At 35.8% G+C, this 24007-nt stretch overlaps 1 protein-coding gene across 3 annotated transcripts in view; it reads left to right on the forward strand.

Annotated features, from left to right (window-relative positions):
• LOC143160725 (heparan sulfate glucosamine 3-O-sulfotransferase 1-like) overlaps positions 1 to 19644 on the forward strand; it is a 118578-nt gene extending 98934 nt beyond the window's left edge. For all 3 annotated transcript variants that reach the window (XM_076338814.1, XM_076338815.1, XM_076338813.1), the window contains exons 2-3: positions 13062 to 15698; positions 16834 to 19644. In XM_076338814.1, coding sequence (XP_076194929.1) covers positions 13181 to 14110 — 930 coding nt within the window. In that variant the 5' untranslated portion in view covers positions 13062 to 13180 and the 3' untranslated portion in view covers positions 14111 to 15698; positions 16834 to 19644. The remainder of the gene's footprint in view (positions 1 to 13061; positions 15699 to 16833) is intronic.
• Positions 19645 to 24007: the final 4363 nt, after the last annotated feature.

Below are 24007 nucleotides of genomic sequence, written 5' to 3' on the forward strand. Positions count from 1 at the left end.
ACTGACACTTCAGTGTTGTTTGATTGTAACATCTTGATTCTGATCTCAAAAATTTGCCGTGAACTGTTTGTTATCTATAAACTCAGAGTTAGTGACTTTTTCTTTTGACTATGATTCCCTTTAAGGCATCAGTAGGTGTGACAGCTTTCCAAGTACATCCATGTCAGACTTTCCCCCCTGGACAGAGAGGTTCTGGAAGAAATTTAACCTGCTGTTAATATTAATGTTCTTTTTGCTTGAAATGTATTTAAATTGATAGATGCCATAAAGAATAAGTGGGACATGAGTGTGAAAATATTTTAGCTAAGAAATGTCAAACTACAAATCTGAGATGAAAATTCAGCATTAAAAATGTAAAATAATGTGTACAATTTATAGTTTCTAGAAGAAATACTGTCCTCCCTTGAGAGGAAAAGCTATTACCATTGCTTTAAAACAGAGCTGGCATCAATAACCGGTATCTTACACTGCGTACTTGCATTACCTTTTTTAGCATGCTATAAACAGAAATAACTATTCTGTATTTTATAGTTACAAATTAAATTTAAAATCCAGATTTATTTTCCCCTGTGGGCACATATTTAAGGTAAGAGGATTGGACATTCATAATCAGAATGCAGAAAAAATCCTTTATTGCCACAAAATTAAACATGATGTTGCTTTAAATAGAAGTATACATTTTTCACAAACTGGACTGGGAAGAAATAGTGTTGTGACTATGCTTTGCAAACCACTTTATGTATCAATGACCAAACAGTGAGATACTAAAAGCTGAAAGTAGGAGGACAGATAGGTTGTGATAAGTAATTCTGGGAATTTCAGCAGAGATCCTCTTTCCCTAACTAAATTTCATGTTAATCTTTCCGAATTACTGCGTGTTTGTGAGGTTTTTTTAAAAAATTAAAGTTCTTCTGAAATGGTGCAAGGTTTGGACACTTGTCATCAGCTGCAAATAGGTAGTCTGCAAATGTTTGCCAGAGAATCGTTACACATATTTGAGTATGTTTCTTCCATCTTGCCGAGTTGGAAAATGGTTGTATCAGTGTTTGAGAACAGGCGACCTTCAGTGGAGTTCTCAGCCATCCTAGAGATACAAAAGCTTCAGATGCTCAACATCTTTAAAGATTACACCACCATTTACGTAGAGAATTAGGATTCTCTAGTCATACATTCAGCACTATCCAACTGCATTTTATTAATGGAATAAAGTACTACTCACTGTGAGTAATGGCAGCAGATTGCATATGCTTTTAGGCAGTCTAATTTGAAAGTATTGGTTTGGTGCTTCACTTTCTGTTTTTTCTATGACTTCCACTGGACTTGCAAATTAACTGGTATTCAGGTGTTGACATCTGTTCTTCAAAAGGTTTAAAGTAACTGCTAAGCTACTGATGAAGGATGCCACAGAAAACTTGCTGAAAATACTTCTGTTAACATTCCAGAAAAACTCAGAATGCATTGAAAATAGAAAAAACCATGTACTCAGAAGTAAAATGTACCGTGAGATAATTAATTTTTTTTTTTAAATTGCACCATGCATAGGGGCTGCTGAGTGTGCTTATGGGGCAAGAGAAACAAAGATCAGGATGCGCAAGATGTGTAATTTATGTTTAAAACAATCACATGCGAACACCTACATCCTTGCTTTATATAACAGTGCTTTAGTGGTAATGGAGAGCAGGTAAAAGAGAAATGAGGACTGATCCTCAACTTTTCTTTTTTAAATTTCCTGAGGAAAAATTAAATGGACTAGAACAGTATGGAATGTGTGGGTTGTAAGCTATGTAGTAAGAAAACAAATTTAATTGTGGCTAGACAATGGCAATGATAGATCACAAAGTCGATCACCTCCTCCTATAGAAAGTAAAGGTCTTTTCCCAGTCTGGAAATGAAATAACAAAATTTTGTGCTTTGTTTTTTTTGTCTCTTTTATTTGGGAGGGAAGGAGAGGGAGAGGGAGAATGCAAGACAATGGAAGTACCTTTTGCCTTTATGCCATGTTAAAGTATTGATCCTTGGGGAAATGTCCAGTTGTTGTGGCGATATAAGACCAGTCTCCTGTCATACCGTATCGTTTTGAGTAGCTGAAATAAGGGGTTTTACAATCAAAGGACATGTGCTGTACAATCTACCCACTGGTAAGAGAATGACTTTGTTCATTCTAACACTTTATTGCTCTAATTAATATGCAGTTAATTATGAAAATATGTCAGAGCCCCTCACTACCTCTGCCTCTTTCTCCTCTGTTACAGGAGTCTCTAGCACCTTGCCAACTACTGGAATACTGATAACACCATTCAGACTTAAGGAGAAAAATATTAAAAGGTCATTTTAAGATATTTAGGTGCAACAGATGTTTTCCAAATTGATACTACAATTTCAAATTAAAAAGTACTAATTATATATTTTATCATCGTAGCCAGCAAACACAATATTTGAATCTGGGAAGGAATCTCACCATGCTCCGATTCAGTCTCTGACCACATCTATTGTGGCTCCTCCTAGTCAGAGTTTCTAATGTGGCAAACCCTTGCCATTTGTCACAAGTCTCAGAGGTTTGAAGTCTTAAAAGTCCAGAACCTGAATGTATGTGCTGGCTTCTAAATATGATTTTACTTTAAAGACCTAGGTGAAAATTGGCAGACAGAGCTTAAAGGCTCCAAAGAATTGCTGTAGGCACTCTAAGCCATCAAAGAGCCTTTCTGAGAAGTTGTAACTGATTTGAAGTGAAGTGGCATTAAATGAATAGTGCGGAAGGCTTATTTGGGTGCAAAGTAGCACTGAGCTATGGGGGAGAAATGATGCTGTATGGGGGGGGAACATGTTCTGCTTGAATTAACCATGCTATGTTATGCAGTGGTACTACAGGTATTTTCCCCTGGCTTTTCAGGTTTAGAACACAACCACAGAAAGTGTTTTTATGGGGAGACCTTAAGCTTGTAGATGCAGAGACTGTTTTTGCACAGGGAAGTTGTCATAATAACTGGCTGGACTGGGGAAAGAGGAGAAGGAGTTGCTTTGTTTTCCAATGAAGTTTAAGATATTTTGACATATGTTTGTGTATCTTTAATACTTTGACTTTGGTTGGACTACTGACATGCCCAGGTTCAGGCTGTACTTCAAAGTTTGAAAGATTGGGACTGCAGAGAAGCTTTGCTGAGTTCTGTCTTTCCTAACTAAGAAGTGCAAAAGACAGTCAGATAGGGCCCCTACTAAACCTCAGAAATCCTGGAGGTAAGCATAAGAAGTGTTTGGTACTAGTTATCCACTCTCAGACTTTTCAGAGTGGTGAGTATTCTTTTACTGTATTTTAACATACTACTTCGGCAGTGGAAACAGGTCTGGTAAGGAGAAAAGGATCTGGTTTCTACTTTTTCTATGATATCCAGAAAATAAACTTTTACTTACTCTGTGTTTTCAGACTGTCATCTTTGACTCTCTGTTTTAGCCTGAGGAGCAGTGCCAAAGAGGCATGAGTTTGGCACACTGGGCTATTTTCTGTGTTGTACTCTGGTTATTACGCATTTTCAAATGTTTCCTCAGTTACTTTCATTCCTGTGTCTCTGCAGCTGCCTGCTGGGTTGAACATGCACGTAACTTGATAATGGATGTGTGTTGAAGGCATTAATGGGGTTTTTATTCAAGAAGAGTATTATGTATTTGTTTCTTTTCTAATGTGTTTGCCTGTTCTGTATTATGGTATAATATTTATCTTCTTTCTTAGCAAGGATTTGCTTACCAGCGTAAGACAGAGTTTTGCCTTTTTACTACTTTCTATATTAATCAGTTTTAAGAATTGCTAGGCAGTTGCCTTCTGTGGTCTCTGACTTCAAACTCTGCATGTTTATTTACTTTGAGGAAAGGTAGACTATGAGGCTCTTTTTGTATAATTTTGGATTCTTTGATGCTCCAAATCCCTCAGCATACCTAAACTCAGTGTGGACTGGGTATGTTTCTTAGTTTTGCAAATCCTATTATTTCATCAAACTCACTCAGGCCTTTTGTCTCTGATCCTTACCTTGATCTTGTCTCTTATCAGGGCCTATGCCAGTACCCAAAATTTCAAGATTAGATTTTCAGCCTTAAATCAATTGTCTAGATGATTTATGTTTTCAGCTTCTTTATATTCCCTCACATCCTCTGTTTTATAGTCACTCTTTAAAAAAAACCACCTGCTCCTTGAGCTGTTTCTTATTTTTCTCTAAGGTATTTTTCACAATCCTGAGTTAAATAAAAACTATTAAAAATATCAAGTACTTAAGAAATAGCAGTAGTCAGAAAAATAAGTATGTCTTTTGGTTGCATGCAGAAATGAAGTGCTTCTTAAACTTTGTTCAGTCGTCCTTTACAAGGCCAGATCATTTCAACTCTGATGGGCCTTCCAGCTGCTTTGTTTTACTGTGGGTGAATTCTCAGCTCATTTTACACTCATTTTACACCTGTGCTTTTCAGTATATTCCTGAGCCAAGAAGTTGGCTCCTTCTCTTAATGTCTGAATTTGACGTTAGAAGGTCTCCAATCTGCTGATTGTTGGATAATAGAACTTATTACCAAGGGAAGGATCAGTTTATTTCATGCCTTGTTTAATGGGGATATACAGCAATTGTATAGGATCCAATACAGCAATTCTTATCAGTCAGCATCATATAACTACTTCCCAGAGACTAATGCCAAAGCCTTGGAAAAGTTCTCCAGAAAGATATTATAAACAGAGGGTAAGATACTGAGCTTGGCTCAGCAGACTTGGCTGCAGTGCTTAACTGTGGGAGAGCATTCAAGGTGGGGACAAAGGAGCCTACTTGCCCGCAAGACTTCTGCTTTGTGGCTTCTCTCCCTGGCCAGCTCCTCACACGTCACTCCTGGCTGTTTTAGGTAGCTCCCCATGCAGCTACCCATGTCTGATAAATTCTGCCTGGAGTGCTCTCGCCCTGCACTGGGGCAATGCTGGAAACGTAAGGTATAATATTGACAAGTTCTGCCCAGAAAAACTCTCCTGTGAGACAAAGTCTTCCCTTTTTGGAGCCTTGAAGTTGTAATGCTTTAGAATCCCCACCAGTTCAGATTAGCAGGGGTTTATGTTTTGGGGTTTTGGTTGTTTTTTTTTTTTAATGCCAGGAAGCTGTGCTCTTTGCAAAAGAGCATAACAGGTTCTAGGGTCACCTATTTGACATGGATGTCCTGTAGGAATTTGCTGTTTTGTACAACAGAGTGCTAACCTGTCCTCATCCCTATCGAATGCTTCTGTTGCCGTCTCTGACCCTCTGAGGAATCTGTTCCTTTGAAAGACAGGTCTCATAAATCTTCTGCAGCAAATTCTAGTTTTAATTCCTAAACATCAGCAAGTATTAAGGTGTTCTTTGTGACAATGAGTGTGGGCAAATGAATAATATTCAAATAATTATACCAGAGGTAGAGAGGTTGAAGTTTTACGTTAGTAAGATCTGTAGAAATAAACACAAAAGCTAGTTACCATCAGCCACACATCGTTAGATCTTGCACCTTTATAATTACACAGTTACTGCTTATTTGGCTGAAGACCTGGCACGGCATCTTTGTTACTTCAATTTATATTAGTCCTGATGCATAATTAACAATTAAAGGTGTAAGTTTAATTCAACAAAATGATAATGTGATTCCATTTGAAATATGCCAATGTGATATGTAGAGTGATTAGACATATAAAATTGGCCTTGTCATCTGCATTAATCTGACCACTCTCTATGCTTTACATCTTAATAGGAACAGAATTTTTTTTATGTCTATTTAGAGGTATGCTTAGAATGTACCTGGCTTTATGGATGAAACGTATTAAGGGCCTTTATGAAATTGTAACTCAGTAATTTTTATGTGGATGGTTTGAGTATGATATTTTTCAAAGGTACAATAAAATATAAACGTGTAGGCTACAGATGTAGAAGGTTTATTTAGCTCAGAAATATATTAGTGTATTTATACTGTATATATTACCGTATATAAGGTACTGCTTATATTTGCAGTCATATTATCATCACGAAATTTTCTATCTTGAGTTATCAGAAAAGGGAATTAGAAAATATAATGCTAGCCTTAGGGAAGCAAACTTTTCCCAAAACTCCTATCTGCTAATATCACCTGCTGATGATTTAATGTGTTTATAGTTTATGCTAACCTTTCTTAGCTTTCCTTTTTATCCATTATAGTCTCTGTACCTGGTGGAAGGGAAGCCTGCAGCCAGTTGCTGTTACTTTAGCTCCTATCTTTACTCACCAAATAGCTGTTTTCTTTTTTATTCCTTTTTTATTCTTGTAAGGTAGTAACTGTCGGCTGTTATAAAACTGCAATCTCATTAGAAAAGATTCATCCAAATAAATTCACTGCTGATATTAGGACTTTAAAATGTTAATGTCTTTGTCTTTCTTTGGGATAACGTATGTTTTTATATTGATGCTTAAAGAGACACCTTTAGACTCTTTCATTTCCAGAAGAGTTGTTATGACAGCAAGACAGCATTTTGGGACAGTCTGTGGGATCATGTTTCTTTAGGTAGTGCCTCATTAAACAATTCTTAGTACATCTCCGTATTAAAAATATGTCCATAGTTTGAGTAAAATGAAAGTGAACAAAATTCTTAAGTGCATACAAGAATGTTAATGTTCTTTATCAGCAATATGAACTGCTGCAATGTTTGTTTGACTCTGGGATCTGTGGTCCTTTTTGTACTTTCTCAGTCCTCTACTCTTTGTATAACCAGAGATCACTGGAGCTCAACTTGAAGCTTTGTTACAAAACTCCAATGCCATATTTTACTCACACTCAACCTTTCTTGCTTTCTCCAGTTTGCATCAGACATTTTCCACGATTACAGGTGGGAGGTATTCTTCATGTCCAGTCTGTGTATATTCATGGAAACTGACTAACCTCTCCTAACGGATTTTGATAAAGCCCAGAAATGACATCACGGGAATGTTATTTAGTTATTACAGTTAATCTGGCAACGGAGTGTAGAGTAAACGTGTAGCAGAATAGTTTCATGCCCTATCTGAAGATAAAGGGTTATCATTTGCTGGGATAACTGTCCTTTCAGATGTAGTTTTTAGTTTCATGGAACAGGTAATTGGGGATTCTTCTGAATCAGATCTCACTGAAACTTTTAGGACACAGCTCTAAAGATATTCAATTGCACCTATTTCTAATTGATCTCATTCTAACATAAACCTAAAGTAATTGCACTGCTTGTAATAAAATTAAGGTCTACTCACAATTGTTTCTATGTATGAAGCTTTTTCAAAATTTTAAATATTTTTCACACTTGGAAATGTACTCTCACTGTCTCCTGAACTCAGTCTAGGCATATCTGACCTGTGTGGATAGAAGTAGCCAGATTTTGTTTCCTTTCACTTCATATTAAAGAGGATACTTTTTTGTTCAGCCATTGGACATGTGCCAAGTATTTTTAAATGTCCATTATTTCACAAACGATTCTATAAAGCAGAATTAAGGTATTATGAAGAGGACTGTTGATAGTCGTATTACTTCTAACACTTAATGCTTAGAATTAATAGAATTAGTCATTGCTTTATTGGATTTGAGTAAATTGATACTGGATTGTATGAAGCGATGTGTCCCATATGCACTGGATTATTCATTTGCCTGTTTTTCAAAAATGCATAAGCCATGCTGAGAGCAGATTTGCATTTATTATGCTATGTAACTAGCTCTACTTTTACCAAAGGAAAAAAAACCCAGCCTAATTTCAGCTATTTGAAAACTTTTAGAATTGTATTATAGTTGTTGTTGTTACTTAGGATTATTTATTACATAAAGCCAGTCTGTATATGGATACTTTACACAACTGTCATCACAGTATGATTTTCTTTTAAAAAATTCCTGAAATGGTTGACCTTATATGACCTTTGGTTGTGAATACAGTTAGGCTGCTATAGCTTTTTTATATTGTCAGCATTAGAGATGTTCTTAATTATAGAGATATAATTGAGCTGTTACAAATTTGTGTGCCAGTAAGCCTGAAAATGTTTGAATTGTACTCTTCTCAGGGGCTGATCTCTGTGTTGGGATGAGTTGATATCTAATAGGAATAAACAGGAAAAACAGTACACTTTTTTAAATCCAAAGATATTTTTAAAAATCAAGACAAAGATTGCTGCTTTGTTGTACTTGTTCTGACCACCTCCCCTTGTTGTAGTTTTCAGTAGCGAACAGGAGTATTTCTGCACAAATACCTTGAAACCACAAAATCCTGAGTTCGTACTTTGTTTCAGTTTGGGGGGGGCAGCAAGTGGGAAGAGACTGCCATAGTCCACGAAATACTCGAATCTTACGCTGAAGCGTTGAGGAATCTCTTTGCTTTTCAGTTCAGCGTGTAACCCAAGTATAAGTTACCATAAGAGATGTGAGTGGCTGCCATGAAATGGCACAAAGTTGGAACTGGAAGGGGAATTGGAAGCCCTAGGGTTTTTATTCTTGGTTGGACTATAAACCTGTTATATGACCTTGAGCAGATCACATTAACCCTGACTTTCCAAAGCATTTGCGCTCCTGAACTGGATCTATAGGTTGGTCAGTTGCAATTTCCTGTAAGGTGAGAATGGTGCCTTACTAGTGTGCAGACAGTTCATCAACACAGAGCGCTGTGAAATTTTCTAATGAAAAGCATTACAGGCAGTGGAAAGTTTTATTAGGAATGAATAATATTGTAAATTAGTAATAATAATATAGTTAGGTTTACCCTGTGATGTTGTACTTTACCCTGAAGCAAGATAAATCATAAGCCGCTTAGAAGTTTTTTTTTACAAGAGTGCAGCAGTTAAGGGTCTTTAGAACATTTCTGCAATATTAAAATGATTTTTCAGCCAGTGTATTAGCTTCCTCAGTCTAGTCTAAGGTTTTAAAAAAGTAAAACAAACAAAAGCCCAAGGTATTATTTGCTTAATTAGTCCTCTCTGCAGTATGAATTTCTTTCTGAACTTCATTTCTGCTTATAAGTATCACATCTGTTGACATTCCTTATGTTACTAAGCAACACCAACACTACCAAATAATAGGAAAAACCCCGTTTAATAAGGCGCTATAATTCTGATTATGTATCATGGGGTTAACTTCTTAGGAATACTCTGAGATTCAAAGAGTGTGCAGTGCAGCAATGTAAAATATATTGTTTTCATTATAAAAAGAGTTCATATCTTCTAAAAATGTGCATTTAATTGCATAAAGGCAGAAAAGCAACACAAAAAGCATTCAAATAACATTCCAATTATGTTTGATAAATCATCTTTAAAACCTTTACATTTATGTTGCAATTATAACCTAACCACAGGATCTAACATCTTAGAGCTTCATCAAAATCAATCAAATATCATAGGCTGAAGCTGGAATGTTGTTCTGATGGAATTGCTCCCAAAGGCAATTTTGATCTATTTAGGCACCAGCTTTACAGCACATTCTAGATTCGATTATTTCTGGTAGTATTTCCTGGGTAAGGTTTTGTTCTAGCAATGACTCTAAGAAATTTCCACTATATAAAACAACTAATTAATTTCAAACTGGTTAAGCTAACATAATTGTTTTAAAAAATGCTACTAATACTTTGGTCCGTAGAAAATGCAGAATCTCTTGTGTTACTTGCTTTCTAAGTGTGTTTTATAGAGAACTGCTGATTTCAGATGGTAAATTAAACCGACTCTCACTCACGTCACATGTGAACCCGAGAAAATTTTGGAAGACCGATCTTGCCTTAGTTCTAAGTATGAATTTCTCATTCAGCTCCCAGGCTTCTTTGAATGACAGTACTTGCACCTGATTCTTAGGTGCATGAAACCAGAAAACTATCAGTTAATTAGGGATAAAACAATATTAGTGTGTTGGGAGTTTTTAAAATAAAATTAAAAAGTGAATTTGAACATTTTTTCATCTAACACCAGATCTAGGAAGAGCACACACCTCTGTCTATACTACTGCAGAGTCCCCAGTCTCAAATACTTTTTTTATCTTTCTTTACACTGGTTTTAGTTTATTTCAGAGAAATTCCTTCTTTCTTCTCTCCCCTTCTATTTTTTGCTTAAGCTATGAACCTAGTTAGTCTCAAGAATACTTCTTCTCAAAAACTCTAAAAATAATTTTCTTTCTGGTTAAATAAAGTTGCCTAAAATGTCTGTCAAGAATCAGTTCATAAAACTGTTTCAAGATGGGATAGTTCCGGAATTTAAATTAGGTAATGAACTATATGTCTCCACCTTGGTATTTGCAAGGCGTTCCTTGCTTGGCAGACATTCAGGCTGGTCTCGCCTTAGTTTCAAAGTGCTTGTAATCTAATCTAATATATACAGGTGTATATGCATTATAATGTATAATGTGCTGTGTGTATCAGCACAAAAAAGGTAAATTGAAAAAAAATGTAAGGTGTTTACAAAAACAATTCCTCAAGCTTCCTGAAATAATTTTAATTTAAAAATGAAGATGACTAGAATGTAAATTAACACTGGGGTTTTGGAACAGGTTAAAAGAAAGATTAACTGCTCACTGCTCCCTTGCCCCCCCTCCCAAATCCCCGCCTACTGGCATCGCAGGTCTGGAAGCAGCCGTACTGCCATATATTCCTACTTCAGAGAAGAGAGGAAGTGTTTTCAAAACCATCTTATGCATGGCTCTATCCTTACTCAGAATGGACTGTTTAGGAACTTTGTGAATCACCAAAAATTTGGCTCGAAATTATTAAAGCAGAGTCACTGCCTACAATCATGCTTAACATTTGAAGGCTGGTATTTCAGGAGTCATTGGGGGTGCGATGCCTCAAATTGCATGGTCAGCGGTGTACATTCTATGGAGCTTTTCAAAACCAACGTTAGCTGCCATTATAGAAGAATGCATTTTGATTCCTCAGCAGCGCTAAAGAGCATGTTTACCATTTCCCAAACTTGCCATCCAAAAGAGTAGTCATTCTGAAAAACGTAACTACAAATGGTTTTGGTGTAAACATATCGGTTCTTCCATCCTGTAATTGCCATAGAAATGCTTGCATTCCCTGCTCTTGAGAACTTTAAATAGAACTTCCATGTGAAATTCTTAGTAAAAAACTTGCGACCTTTAAAATGAAACTTCCTTTCAGGTTTGTAAAGGAGAACAGTATTTTCTCTGGTCTCTGATTACAAAGCCTATTTGTACTTGGACTTTCCCAATAAGTGTATGCTGACACACTTTACCTGGTTGAAGCTGTGCTCTTTTTGAAGAAGCAGTTGCCCTTTAGGTCTTGCTTGGACATAACAGGGAATGCTCTCCACAGATTTACTCACTAAATGTCATAGTTTATTTTTAAAATTTTAAAATGGCAATTTTAGGGTTAATATTTCCTATCTGTCTGTGAGTTTAGAGCTCATTCAGGCTAACAAGAGTCATTCCCTAGATATCCAAGAAGCTGGAGTAGGTTTTAATAAGATTTAGAAAATAGATTTAATGAATCTGCTACATTGCCTAGACTGTTATTATCAAAAATGTTCTTATGTTAAATGTTTAAGTCTGTAAAGTAAGCCCCAAAGTAAACGATTTTTAAGTAGAAATACTGAGTGCTCCTCAGAGCCATGACAAATGGGAACTGGCTGTGTTTTCTAAGGTTGTTTCCAAGAGGCAAAGTACTGTGACAAATATATTCAGGAAAAGAAAGAGACTAACTGACAGTGGAACTGAAGAAGGAGCTGAAGTTGTAGTATTTCTGAGACTACTTTAAAATATGAGCCATAATTCAAATAGATTCCAAAACCAGTTATTGTTTTTAAAATGACTGCTGCTTCACTGTATGAAATAGCTTGTTTCCACACTCTACATTGAAAACAAAATAAGTTAAGGATATAGATCTGTCCTACAAATCTTAAAATGTTATAATTGCTCAGAAATGGGATGAAGTCCAAGAATCCTCTCAATGAGGATTTGTCCTGTAAGATTATCAGACATAGAAACAGGCCATCCAAGCATAGTGGTTCCAGTGCTGGTGTTGCATTGATCTGAATTTTTTATCACTGCTGTTGTGATGGCAGATCTGTCAGCAATCTGTTTCAAATGATATATACAAGAGTTACCCAAGAGATTTCAAATGTTAGCAACACAGTTACAGTGATATTTTCTTTCACTTACATGTGCACGTGCCCATACACGCAAGCCTGAAGCTTTTTTCAAATTTTTAAGAGATTTAACATTTACCACTTCCTTAAAATGATTGTATGCTATGTGGATTAAGAAAAAGAAAGTATCCAGCTCCAACCAGACTTGCTTCCCTGCAAAAGTTTTTAGGTGCCCGGAAAGCATCTAGATCTTTCTTATACGGAGCTTTGGAGGAACTGAAGAATATTATCTGAAGGTTTGGTTTTGCGAAGATTTTCCCAACACTTAAGTGACTATGCTTTACAACACCTGGATAGCTGCAAAGAATCCACCCTGTCTCATTTATTTTTTCCACACTGATCCAACTCAGCCACTTGACTCTTGATTTGCCACACTATTATTTTCTACTCTAAATGGCTCAGATTCCAAAGTTTTGCCTATATCTGTGCTTTGTTTTCTTTGTCTAGGTAAACAGAATGTTTTTTGTATGATCCATGGCTCACTGGAAACCAAATGGATGCACCACCATCCAGTGCTACGATTTAGATTAGGATATACTATTCTAGCAGGCAATTTGGGGAAAGGCATTGACATTCACAAATGCTTTGGAATTATTATTAATATCATATTGGGTATGGTCTATATGGCAAGAGAAGTATATGGTATATATGGAAGAGAACTAGGGAAATCAAAGCAAGCAAATAATGGTCAGGAATTTAAAATCAGGTAAACAATTCTAATGTTCTGTTTAGAGGAAATAAAAGCTGTTGAAGTATCCATCATTGGTCACCTATGGTTAAGGAAGAAAAACACATGGGGATTTTTTTTGTTCTTCTGAAATAGTCAGGGAAAACAAGTAACCGGTATAAATTTTCTGTTGTGATCACAGATTAGGTATGTGAATTGAATTTTGAGTTGAATTTCCAGCTGGTGATGGGTTTAGAAATACTGATTTGTCTTATTTTATTTTGTAGATGCTTCAGAAACTTGCTGTGTGTTTACCACGGGTTCTGCCAACCAGCTCGAGAGGGGATTTACCTATTCTTTCATTAGCCGAGCATCACATTATCTTCAACTAACTATTCCTCTCCACATGGCCTTCCTACTAGTGTCAGCTTATCTTCTGCTGACTCATGCTCAGGGTGCTCCTGTTGAGAATGGGGCACTGTTGGAAACACTGAAGTCACAAGTAGGATTATTCAGCAATAAAAGTGAACACTATTCGGCACAGGTGAAACCTCCTGGCACAAGCCGACAAATACCTCAGACAATCATCATAGGAGTTCGTAAAGGAGGGACAAGGGCTTTGCTGGAAATGTTGGATATTCATCCTAATATTGTGGTAGCAGCTACAGAAGTCCACTTCTTTGACTGGGATGAAAATTACGTGAAAGGAATAGACTGGTATAGAAGTCTGATGCCATTTTCTTATGGAAATCAAATTACAATTGAGAAAACACCAGGCTATTTTACATCACCACAGGCTCCAGAAAGAATTCATGACATGAATAGCTCCATTAAACTGCTGCTCATTCTAAGAGATCCCACTGAGAGAGTTATATCTGACTATACCCAAGTGTATTACAACAGAGTAGAAAGCCACAAGCCTGTTCAGCTTTTTGAAGATATTGTTATTAAGAATGGAGCACTTAATACCAAATACAAAGCTATTCAGAGAAGTCTATATGATGTTCATATGGAAAAGTGGCTTAAGCATTTCAGTTTGGATCAGATTCACATAGTGGATGGCAATACTTTAATCAAGGACCCTCTTCCTGAATTACAAAAAGTTGAAAGATTTCTAAATCTTCCTTCCCGAATTATGTCTTCGAATTTTTATTTTAACCAGACCAAGGGATTCTACTGCATTAGAAGTGACGGAAGGGAGAGATGTTTACATGAATCCAAGGGGCGCCCCCATCCTCTTGTTAACAACACTGTTTTAGAGCAACTGTATTCGTACTTCAGAGAGCACAATGCAAAATTTTACAGAATGGTTAATCATTCCTTTGACTGGCATTAATGCATTTGGAATCAATGTTTCTTAAAAAGGGCCTGAAACAAACTCTTTCAAACATACCTTTCTAAACCGTAGAGATTCGTATTATGAGAACGTAACATACTGGTTATATGCTTCATTGGAGTAACACATCTGTTAACTCATTGAAATGGTACCCTTTATGTTGGGAAAAATAGGTTTCACGAATTTGTATGATTACTGTGAGTCACGTTCTGATCTTCTTTCTCTCATCATGCAAATACATTAACTTCAGCAGACATTTCAGATATGTATCTGTTGCAAGATTTGTGCTGTTTTAGAAAAATGACTGCTTCTAACAGTGTAAAAAATGTAAATATTGAAAATGGTATTATTCTAACTGTTCTGTATTTTTTGTTAGTATTTTTTATATCACGCACAGCGATAGTGGTGTTTGTTGATTACTAGAATTTTTCATACAGTAAGTTAAATTGTATGTTAAAACAGGGGCATATGTAGTGGCTCAAATAAATAATTCATCCTCTGTTAATATGCCGAAGTTCTTAATTAATAATAAAAGGAATCTATTTTGCCTATGATTTTGAATAGGTGAACTAGAAGCTCCCTGTCCGTATATCATTAGTATTAAACCACACTCTTACTATCTTGGGTTTGTAAAAAAAAATCTCCAAACAAAGTAAGAATATGAACTGTTTGAAGAAGCTTTAAGTGAGAGCTCTGAATGTAAAGAAGTTAAAATATCCCAGGCAACCTCAATTTACACTGTTTTCCTATACACTAAAAAAAAAAAAATTAATGCAAAAATTTATTAATATCAGCAACTGTACAAATATTTGCTTATATAAATTATGTCACTTTGCTCTTGAATGGAAAAGCTCTTCATTAGTACTATCATATTAATCATGTTTGTATTCTGTGACTAGTTATTCTATTGCTCTCCTGGCGTTAGTTTACATATCTCCATTGGCACATTGATTCTTGTTTAAAAAAAAAAAAATTATTTGCTTGCCCTCCAAAACATGGAGTATTTTTATTTTGTCATTTCTAATGCAGACCGTGGGATGTTCTCAAAGTTAAAATAACACCTTGTTGTGCTGTATATCTCAGACACCGTGTTCATATATCTCAGACACCGTGTTCAGTATGCTAAGTATGACATACTCGGATTATATATAAAACCCACACCCATCTATACCCCTGCATTAGGATTTTTTTTTTTTTTTTTTTTTGTTTGATGGCATTGTGCTGGTCTGTTCTCCTTTTTCATGTAAACATATATCAATACCAAAGAAGAAAATCAACTTGAAATGTTAAATATGGTGCCAGATAGAACTACAGATGCAGATGTGCTTGTTTGACATTGTACCTTGCAATCCAGAAACTCTGGTGCACCCCAGAGTAGAAGCATTCATTAGGTGCATTCCTCTTTAAGCTTCTCAGAACACTGGTGAGCTGTCGTTGTGTGGGCCCACTCTGAGCATCGCAGCATCAAACTCCACCTAATCCCAGTGAGGATCCTGGATCTGAGTCCTTCTGTCTAAGCCACTGTTCAGCCTACAGGAGTATATGTTCCTAATGTGGGATTCACGTCTTCCACTTCACAGGCCAAAAGGTATGTATTGCAGTGCTAATTTTTAGGCTTCTAATACTTTATGAGGGGGCTACTTAGATGTTAGGCAGGTAGCAGTATTCCACTGAAGCTGGACAGAATCAGACCCAGCCAGATTATGTGGAAATAGCCTTCATTAAATATTCCCTCAATAAATGTAAAATGTTAAAAATAATGTAATAAATCTTATTCTTTATCTCTTCCGCTACTTGTATGTGTACATATGAGAGAAAATTATATTTATTTGTCATTAGTATATAATTAACCTCTGAAATTATCATTCTGAAGTATGATTATTTACTACATCTCTGATTTCTACAGATGGCCCAAATTGTAATTTACTTCTTCCACCTTTGCTGAGATTGTGGCTTCTTAATCATTAATATTGATCAGATCTGGGCATTACTCAGAAGTACAAAGTTGACCTGAATCAGGTGTGGAAATATGAATGTATTTCTTTCAAATTAGCGAAAACAGGATGTTTATGCTGGTCTTGTACCATCTCTACAAGGACATTGGATAGGCAAACTGTAATAATTACAGTTCTGTAGTCTAACAATACCTTCTTTGTCATTTGTCAAGTAAAAAGTTAACCCAGAAAAATTCTGAACTCTAAATCAGCAGGGTACTTATATTGGACCAACACTTTGTATTTTGTGGGCACAACATTTTTATCTGATAACAGAAGCCCCAAATCCAGATCCCCTATATTGTTTAACATAGCCTGTTCTTTCTGACCAATGCAATCTCACTGATGAATGAAAACTCATTCCAGTCCACTAATTCAGAAATACAGTATTGAAGGTAGCAACATACCAGCAGTTTATATCATAGATTGTAATTTTTCTTTCAGCACTGCTTTCTGTTTCTTACACACTCCAAAACTTTCCATATTCTTCTTGTTTTGCTTCTTTTCAATGATGATTCCATTCAATAGTATTGAATAAGGTGGTGTTCGTTTTGGTTGGGGTTTTTTGTGGCAAGAAGCTAATTTGAAAACAATGTATACTTTAACAAAGGTTTCAGGTAGTTGTCAGTAATTGGAAGAGTTCACATGTCTGTGTCACATTCAATTTCACAGGCTTTCAAGAAAAAAAAAGAAAAAAATTCTAATGTCTTTTTCTATTTATGCTTGCAGGCATCAAGTCTTTCTCCTTCTTCTCTGAAGTTTACAGCTAATCTTTAAAATGAGCTGAATGCGGGAACACCAGTTGGCGGAAGCTGTATGCATCTTTGAAAATGCAGGTCCCTTTCTGGAATTTACATTTCAAGGAGAGCAGATCTGTATGGATTAGTGATGCATATATCTACTTGATTTGTTAGCACTCTTCATTCCTGCTCAGCATTTTTGGGAAGGACAGAGTTGATGGAATGAATTCAATGATCATTTTAGAGTTTACTAATACCAGAAGAAATATATTATGCATAGTATAATTTGAGTAGGGGGTTGGGTTTTTTGGTTTGGTTTTACATAAATAAAGATTCTTATCTGAAGTTTTGTTTTGGTAAATGGTCTTAACCTCTGCATAACAGAATTCAATAAATACAGTAGACTATAATTTAACATTACAAACTGTTTCAATCAGTTTCTCATTTTGTGGTCTGAAAATATTATCACATACAGTCCTGACCCTCTCCATTCTTACTGTCTTCAAAAGATGACCCTTCTGTCCTCATCCTCAGGAGGGGGATCAGATCAACTTAACAGAAGATCCACTGAGCCATACTTTAGTAACACTGACATCAAAAGTACTCCATTTTTGGCACTTGGAATTCAAAACTAGTCAAATTTTGGAAAGAACTGGAGGCTCACAATCAGTTTAAAGATGTTATTAACAAGACAGTCCTCAATTTAAGAAATTACAAATATCTCTTATGAATTTCCACAATTGATAACAAACCATAAACTATTCTTCTCCAAATGGGTCATCAAAGGACTTTCATCTCATTATCTGATACTCAAGAGGTGTTTGCAGAAATAAATTTCATGTGGGAAGGTTGCTTAAAGAGATCATGCAGTTTTTTCAAAGGTTGTTGGGAGCGTCTGAAACAGATGACATAGTCACATGTGTAAGACTACTGCAGAATTCATGATGATTTGAGCAGCTCTTTGATGTTGTTTTGCATTCCACAAATATTAAGCTTTCACTTTAAACTGTTCCTTTCCTTTTTTAGTTAAAATGCCATAGTTATAGTTGCTTTGATCTAATATCACTGAGAATTAGCAATATCAAGCAACTGCAGCTGTAACTGGATCAATTTAGCCTTTGCCACAATAAGCAGCACACCCACACTTAATACCTAGATGAGTCTAATGTTAGTATTTTTTTTAATACGGGCTATATATATTTCCTATAGTACATAAAGAAAAAGCATTGGGAAACATAAGAGCTAGGTTTTTGCCCCAAAAAGCTCCTAGTACATAACTGATAGGAAGAAAACAAAGAGGTTCCTCTATTGCACTCACCCCCATTGTTTTACCAGGAAGAGGGTTGGATTTTTTCATTGTATCCTCTGTATCGAGCTGCTCAAAGGCCTTGGGCTGAGTTCCGGTCTTTTCTTTCACAGTTTAGCCGTGATAGAGGATTTACAGTTCCTCTTAAAGAATAGCTGTTAAAGCAGAGACATTTTTGGAATATCCATAGGCAATATTGTGGAGAACTTTACGGAGGGCATACACTTAGTGCACATTGTTGTATGCTGCTACACAACATCAACTCCTTCAGTATCCTTTTGATACAAAGCCAATAGATAATCCTATAAAATGCATCGAAGAAAAATTAGATTGACTACTGTAAGGAAGTGCATCCGCATACAGAGTTTTCAGTCTTCATGCACATTTCAAGAGCGCATCAAAAAGAAATTTAAAAATTGGGTTGATTCCAGCAAGTTTGACTGCTAATTGCCTTTGTCAATTCAGATGCTTTCATGAGTTGGACAAAAATTTTGATATTGTTGTAATACCTGTAATTTCTTGTTTAATCTATGTGGTCAAAAACAAAAATACAGGTTAGTACTTTATAGGAGCAGAGTTTAAAAAAAAAAAAAAAGAAAAAGAGAGAAACACCCCCCCCAATACCTTGATTCATAGTAAGAGTTGCACAATAACAATACTCACAATAACATTTCCTTGCAGGGAAAGGAACATTTAAATTATTTAAGTAAAGATTATACTCCTGTAGATTATTGTTTTCTATACTTGTGGATTTGATCCTTCATTTCCTTCAAAAGTTTGAATTTTATCATAGAAATGAACAGATGCATTGGAATTAAAATCAGTAATAATTTGCCTAGCACATTAATCATTACCAGCAGTTAATGGTCAATATTTAGTTACTGGCCAAATAATTTCCACTTTGATTATTTCAAGTTTCAATGTAACTTACTAAATTGTTTTGCTATTTTATAAAACAAATTTAAAGGTTAGAACCAGCAGCAGATAAAAAGACTCTGTAGTATCATTTGGTGATTATAGAGGAATTGTCATGTCTTTAAGGTTAACTAACAGTGACATGAGCTTACCACAATTCCTGAAAAATTTTTGGAAGCCAAGATACTAAGGGAACTGCAACGCATAAATTAGTACTTGAAGTTGAATCTGCTACTTAGGGAAAATACAACAGATTAAAACAGACTGACATAAATCATACTTTCCTGGTAAAACAGATGTGGTGTAAAGTGTACAGTATCTCATGTATTAGCCCATGTAACAAGTACTATGAAGTCTATTTTCTGATGCAAAATGGTCTTACACTTTTACATTGTATGTTCTTTTAGTTCCATTACAAAAACCTCTCGGTAAGTGTTTAAAGAAAAACATCTTAATGTAAGCTCATTACCAGTGGTACAGTGTTTCTCTCAAAGGACATTTCTATGGTTTTGTATTGTTTTCTCTGAGATAAAAAGGTGGCTTGAGTCACACTACAATAAAAGTAGAGAGTTATCACACCAGAATTAAGACTACTACTTCTGTTTATTGCAGTTCTCGGTGAAGAACATTTTTATATAGGGACTGATAATAGTTTAACAATCTATCTCTTTGTATTTTCCCTCTCTTCATTAGATAATACAACTATGTTACAGTTTTTCTTATTCTGAAGAATGTTACTCTAAACTCTTACATTGTTACTCTAAAGCACTGACTTACAGATTTAAATCAGATGGCAGTAATAAAAAGGAAGCACGGGTAATTAAGAATCCATTCCTTTTGCCACTTGGGCTGGCTAGGATTTTCTTATTTTTTAACTCTTTTGATGTGAACATTTTGATCCATAGTAAACTTTCTATTGGGAATGCATCAGCCAAACTTGCAGTAGGAAAGAATAAGGCAAGGGCAACTAGAAAGCAATAAAACCTGAGCTGAAGGCCCTCTTCTGCTAAATATTTGTTGACATAATATGGCACAGTTACAAATGAAAATTATGATTGGCCTGATAAGACAATGCACAGGACTAAGTAACATGCTACTCCAGGGATTATCTAGGTATTCTACATACCTGAATTAATTTTATGATCATTAGGCTATTAGGGACATATGTGAATATACATTTTCAAAACACTGGATTTCATCATATTAGAGAATACTACAATACTGTAGGACAGGTTGAATATATTATGTCTATCCTTGGGTGAAATGCTGCAGTGCTACTAAGGCAAATTGGATGCCAAGTAACAATTCTCTACACTAAGTGCTGGGCATTTTTAAATTCCTTACGGAAAATTAGCAGCACTAGATGCAGTGGGTTTGTTGTTGATTTGACAAGGACTGTCAGCCTAGAAAAATGCTGTGCAACTGTCACGGGAAGATTGAAGATACCTTTTCTGTACTCTGCCAAGATACAAATCTACAACTCGAGACAAGTGACACAGATGGAACACTGCAAACTGCAGGGGTGCATTGCTGCCTTGAATGAAGAAAGATTAAAGGCTCATAAACAACCTGGGCTATAGTTATGCACGCACACATCATACATAGCTTGCAAAATACACAGTCTAAACCAAAAACAAGCAGAATCTACAGCTGTGCGCTAAAGTGATCCTGTTGAAGGCATACTGAACCAGGGGCAACAGTTCCAGTATGAGCTATCTGTAACTTATTATTTGTTGTATTAATAAACCAAAGTCTGTTTAGGCCATGCTCTAGGCATCTTCTGTGAGCTAGCACCATATACTGCTCTTAATATTTTCACCTTGCAGACAATGGGTATTGTATGCTCAGATTCAAAGTAAGCTTCATCCGTTATGTGTTTGCCAGACAACCCATGTTTATGTGATTGAAGTTCTTTGTCAAGTGTACATACGACAAAATGAATAAAATAGATTAACAGATTCTCTGGAAAAAATGGCTATTGGGTCATATACTTAGGGCCTGATTAGGTACAGTAAGCATAGCAGAACAGGGTTCAAGTAAACTGCCTTTCATACTTTTCAAAAATAAACTTTGTGTGTTTTCATTTCCTTTAATGGGGGTGTGTGGGTGTGGGTGTGTGTGTCCTCTGCATTGTTTAATAACAAACCTGGAATTTTAAAATTCCAATTCATCTGAGAAGTTAAAAATATTTTGGTTTCAGTGTCTTAAATAGAAATTACCATTCAAAAGTTACTACATTTTTAGTAGCATTAGAAAACTGTTCACTTTCTTTTTAGTTCTTTTATGCCTTGTGTCGCACCCTCCCGCCTCTCCCTTGAAAAAATATTTTCATAGCAAATACCCTTTTTGCCAGCTGATTTCAATGTTATATGGGCAGAGTTCACAATATTAAACACTTGCATTAAAAATACAAAGATTAGGTAGGGTGGTAGCTAAGTCTTACATTTCCACAAGTGGAAAAAATTGCATATGAAATAAAACTATGGTCACTTAAAATGGGTACCTGTTGAATCACGCTGAGTATTGTGTGCTCCAGATTATATATAGAGAGAGATCAGGGCTGCTTCAGCCACCCAAATGACCGCTTGCAACATCTTTTGTGAGTTTGGGGAAGAGTGCTTTTCCCCTTCCATCAAACAGACATTCAGGCTTCAATCTGAGAAAAATCTTTTTTCTAGTTCTTAGGGTGCTTGTGTGGAAACGAGTGGTTAGGTGCCTTTTTCCCCCTCAAATTACCCGCAGGACAGATTTTTGCCAAATTGCAGTATGTATTCCATTGGTAACAGCAAAATAGCTTTGGAAGCCCCATTTAATTTCTTTTACTAGGTGCTGGGTCCTCTATTTTTGTCCAAAAACCCAGTTGTCACGGATGGTAATTATTCTAGACAAATATAGCCACTCAGAAAAGTATGAATAAAATATACTAATCCAGCTTTCTGTAGCTACTAAATACAATTAGCCAGAAAATACAGAAGCTTGTTATCTTGTTAGGGTCCTTTGTCCATGACTCCTTTTTATCAAATAAGTATTGGGTACGGTTACATATACTTGTATGACTCCCTATCCCGATCATCTGTATATTATGATCAAAGGGAACAGGATTATGTTACCTCACTTTAAATACTAAAGCCCAGGATGTTTATTTCACATAAACGCAACTTCACTGCCGGTCACCCACTATCTTTGATTTTCTTCTCTATCCATCAATTCTTCTCTGTGGTTTTTTTCATTTATTAATGAATTCTGGCTTTTCTCTTTCATGGAATAAATAGTTTTGATCTTAAATTGAGCTTTCCTGATCTGAGAAAAGTAAAAGCTGAAATATATACTACGGCTTTCAAAAATAAATAAATTTTGTCTCTGTGCTGTGTTAGTATGCCAGGGAATCAGAGTACAAGCTTGTAAGCAATTAAGACAAAATAGCTAATCCTAACACACATAGCAAGCATAACGACTGAGGATATTTTTTGGAGGATAGTAAAAAAATTCACCTTCCATTTTAAAAAAGAAGTATTTATTTGATATTTAATAGAAGCATTTGGATTCATGTGCTCCACTAACATGAAGTGGCACTGACTTCAGTCAGCTACAGTGACTGCAGTAAAACTACTCTAATTTGTAGCTAAGGATCTAGCCCGGAATGTATGTACGTGGAGAATGCTACTTCAGTCTTAGGTGGCTGATAAGCCAAGTGAAATAACTGTACTTTCTGAAACATAAATACTCTTGTCACTTAATACACAAATTAAACATTTGGTAGTAATGCTAATATAGAAGCTATTTCTCTCTTAATTTGATTTTTCTGTAGAAATTCTAGTCAGTGAGTTAGTCAATGACAAGCGATAAACTGCATTCTCTAACTTCATGTAAAAATGAGTGTATTTACTGCAAGGAGAGAGGGGGGGAAAATTCCTTTATTTGCATTGCTGGCCTCATTCTGTCAACGTATCACCCAGATTGCTGGATACACACAGAGATGCATTCTGGCAACGCTAGGAAGAGATCTGCATTTCCCGCTGTCTATTTCAACTTATTAGTAATAGGATGATGCTTCTGGCACATCTAAAATAAATTAATATTGGATTAATTCAATTCAAAAAGGTGTCAGGAAAACCCATTGCAGATTCATTTGTCATGAACTTGAGACCAATGTGTTCAAAAAAAGACTACCATAGTAACTATGTTTACATGTATAATTGCCTAAAGCTGAGCCAAATGACAGAATATATTCTAACACTTTCCAACATGGCTTCAGTGCTGCTTAAGCCACCAATTCATAAAATAAATATAAATATAGTATTTTCAATGCCACCACTAACACAAAGAAATTATTTTAATTAGTTTTGTTTTACTTTAGAAAGCATTTTATCTGAACTACCAAAAGATTTTTTTATTGCTGCTGATTGAAAGTTGTGTTCACTGACCATTTCTTTGTTGTTCACTGATGATCATTTAGATCTTTTTGAATATCAAGGAATGACAGTGCAGCAGTATTTTTTTATGTGGTAATAGGCTGGGCAAGAACAACTGCCAAACTTTACATAATTGACTTAAGTGTAGTACTGGTTGAAAAATTTTGTAAGACTGTATCTAACCAATTTATACATAGTATAATACAATGCCAAAAGTAAGAGCAATAGACAAGTCTGAATAAACATTTTAGCATTTACTGTACCTTATTGATAGGAAGATCGAAATAAACAAAACAAATGGGAGATTCTGTGGCCTTTGACCAGAAAAAACTCCTACCTATAACAGACTAACGCTTGAACTAAGGCTGCAGATCTGGACCACTAATTTGAATGTGCTGTATTCTGATAGTTTATTCACACTACCTGTGTCTTCAGCAGGACCTCAGATACAGTTATATCCTACTCAAGGTAAGTAAACCTGTCAGGATTTCACTGGATGTGAGGATGAATTCGGATTTACTCATCTTGTA

The sequence above is a fragment of the Aptenodytes patagonicus genome, chromosome 5, assembly GCF_965638725.1.
Source record: "Aptenodytes patagonicus chromosome 5, bAptPat1.pri.cur, whole genome shotgun sequence".
NCBI classification, from domain to species: Eukaryota; Metazoa; Chordata; class Aves; order Sphenisciformes; family Spheniscidae; genus Aptenodytes; species Aptenodytes patagonicus.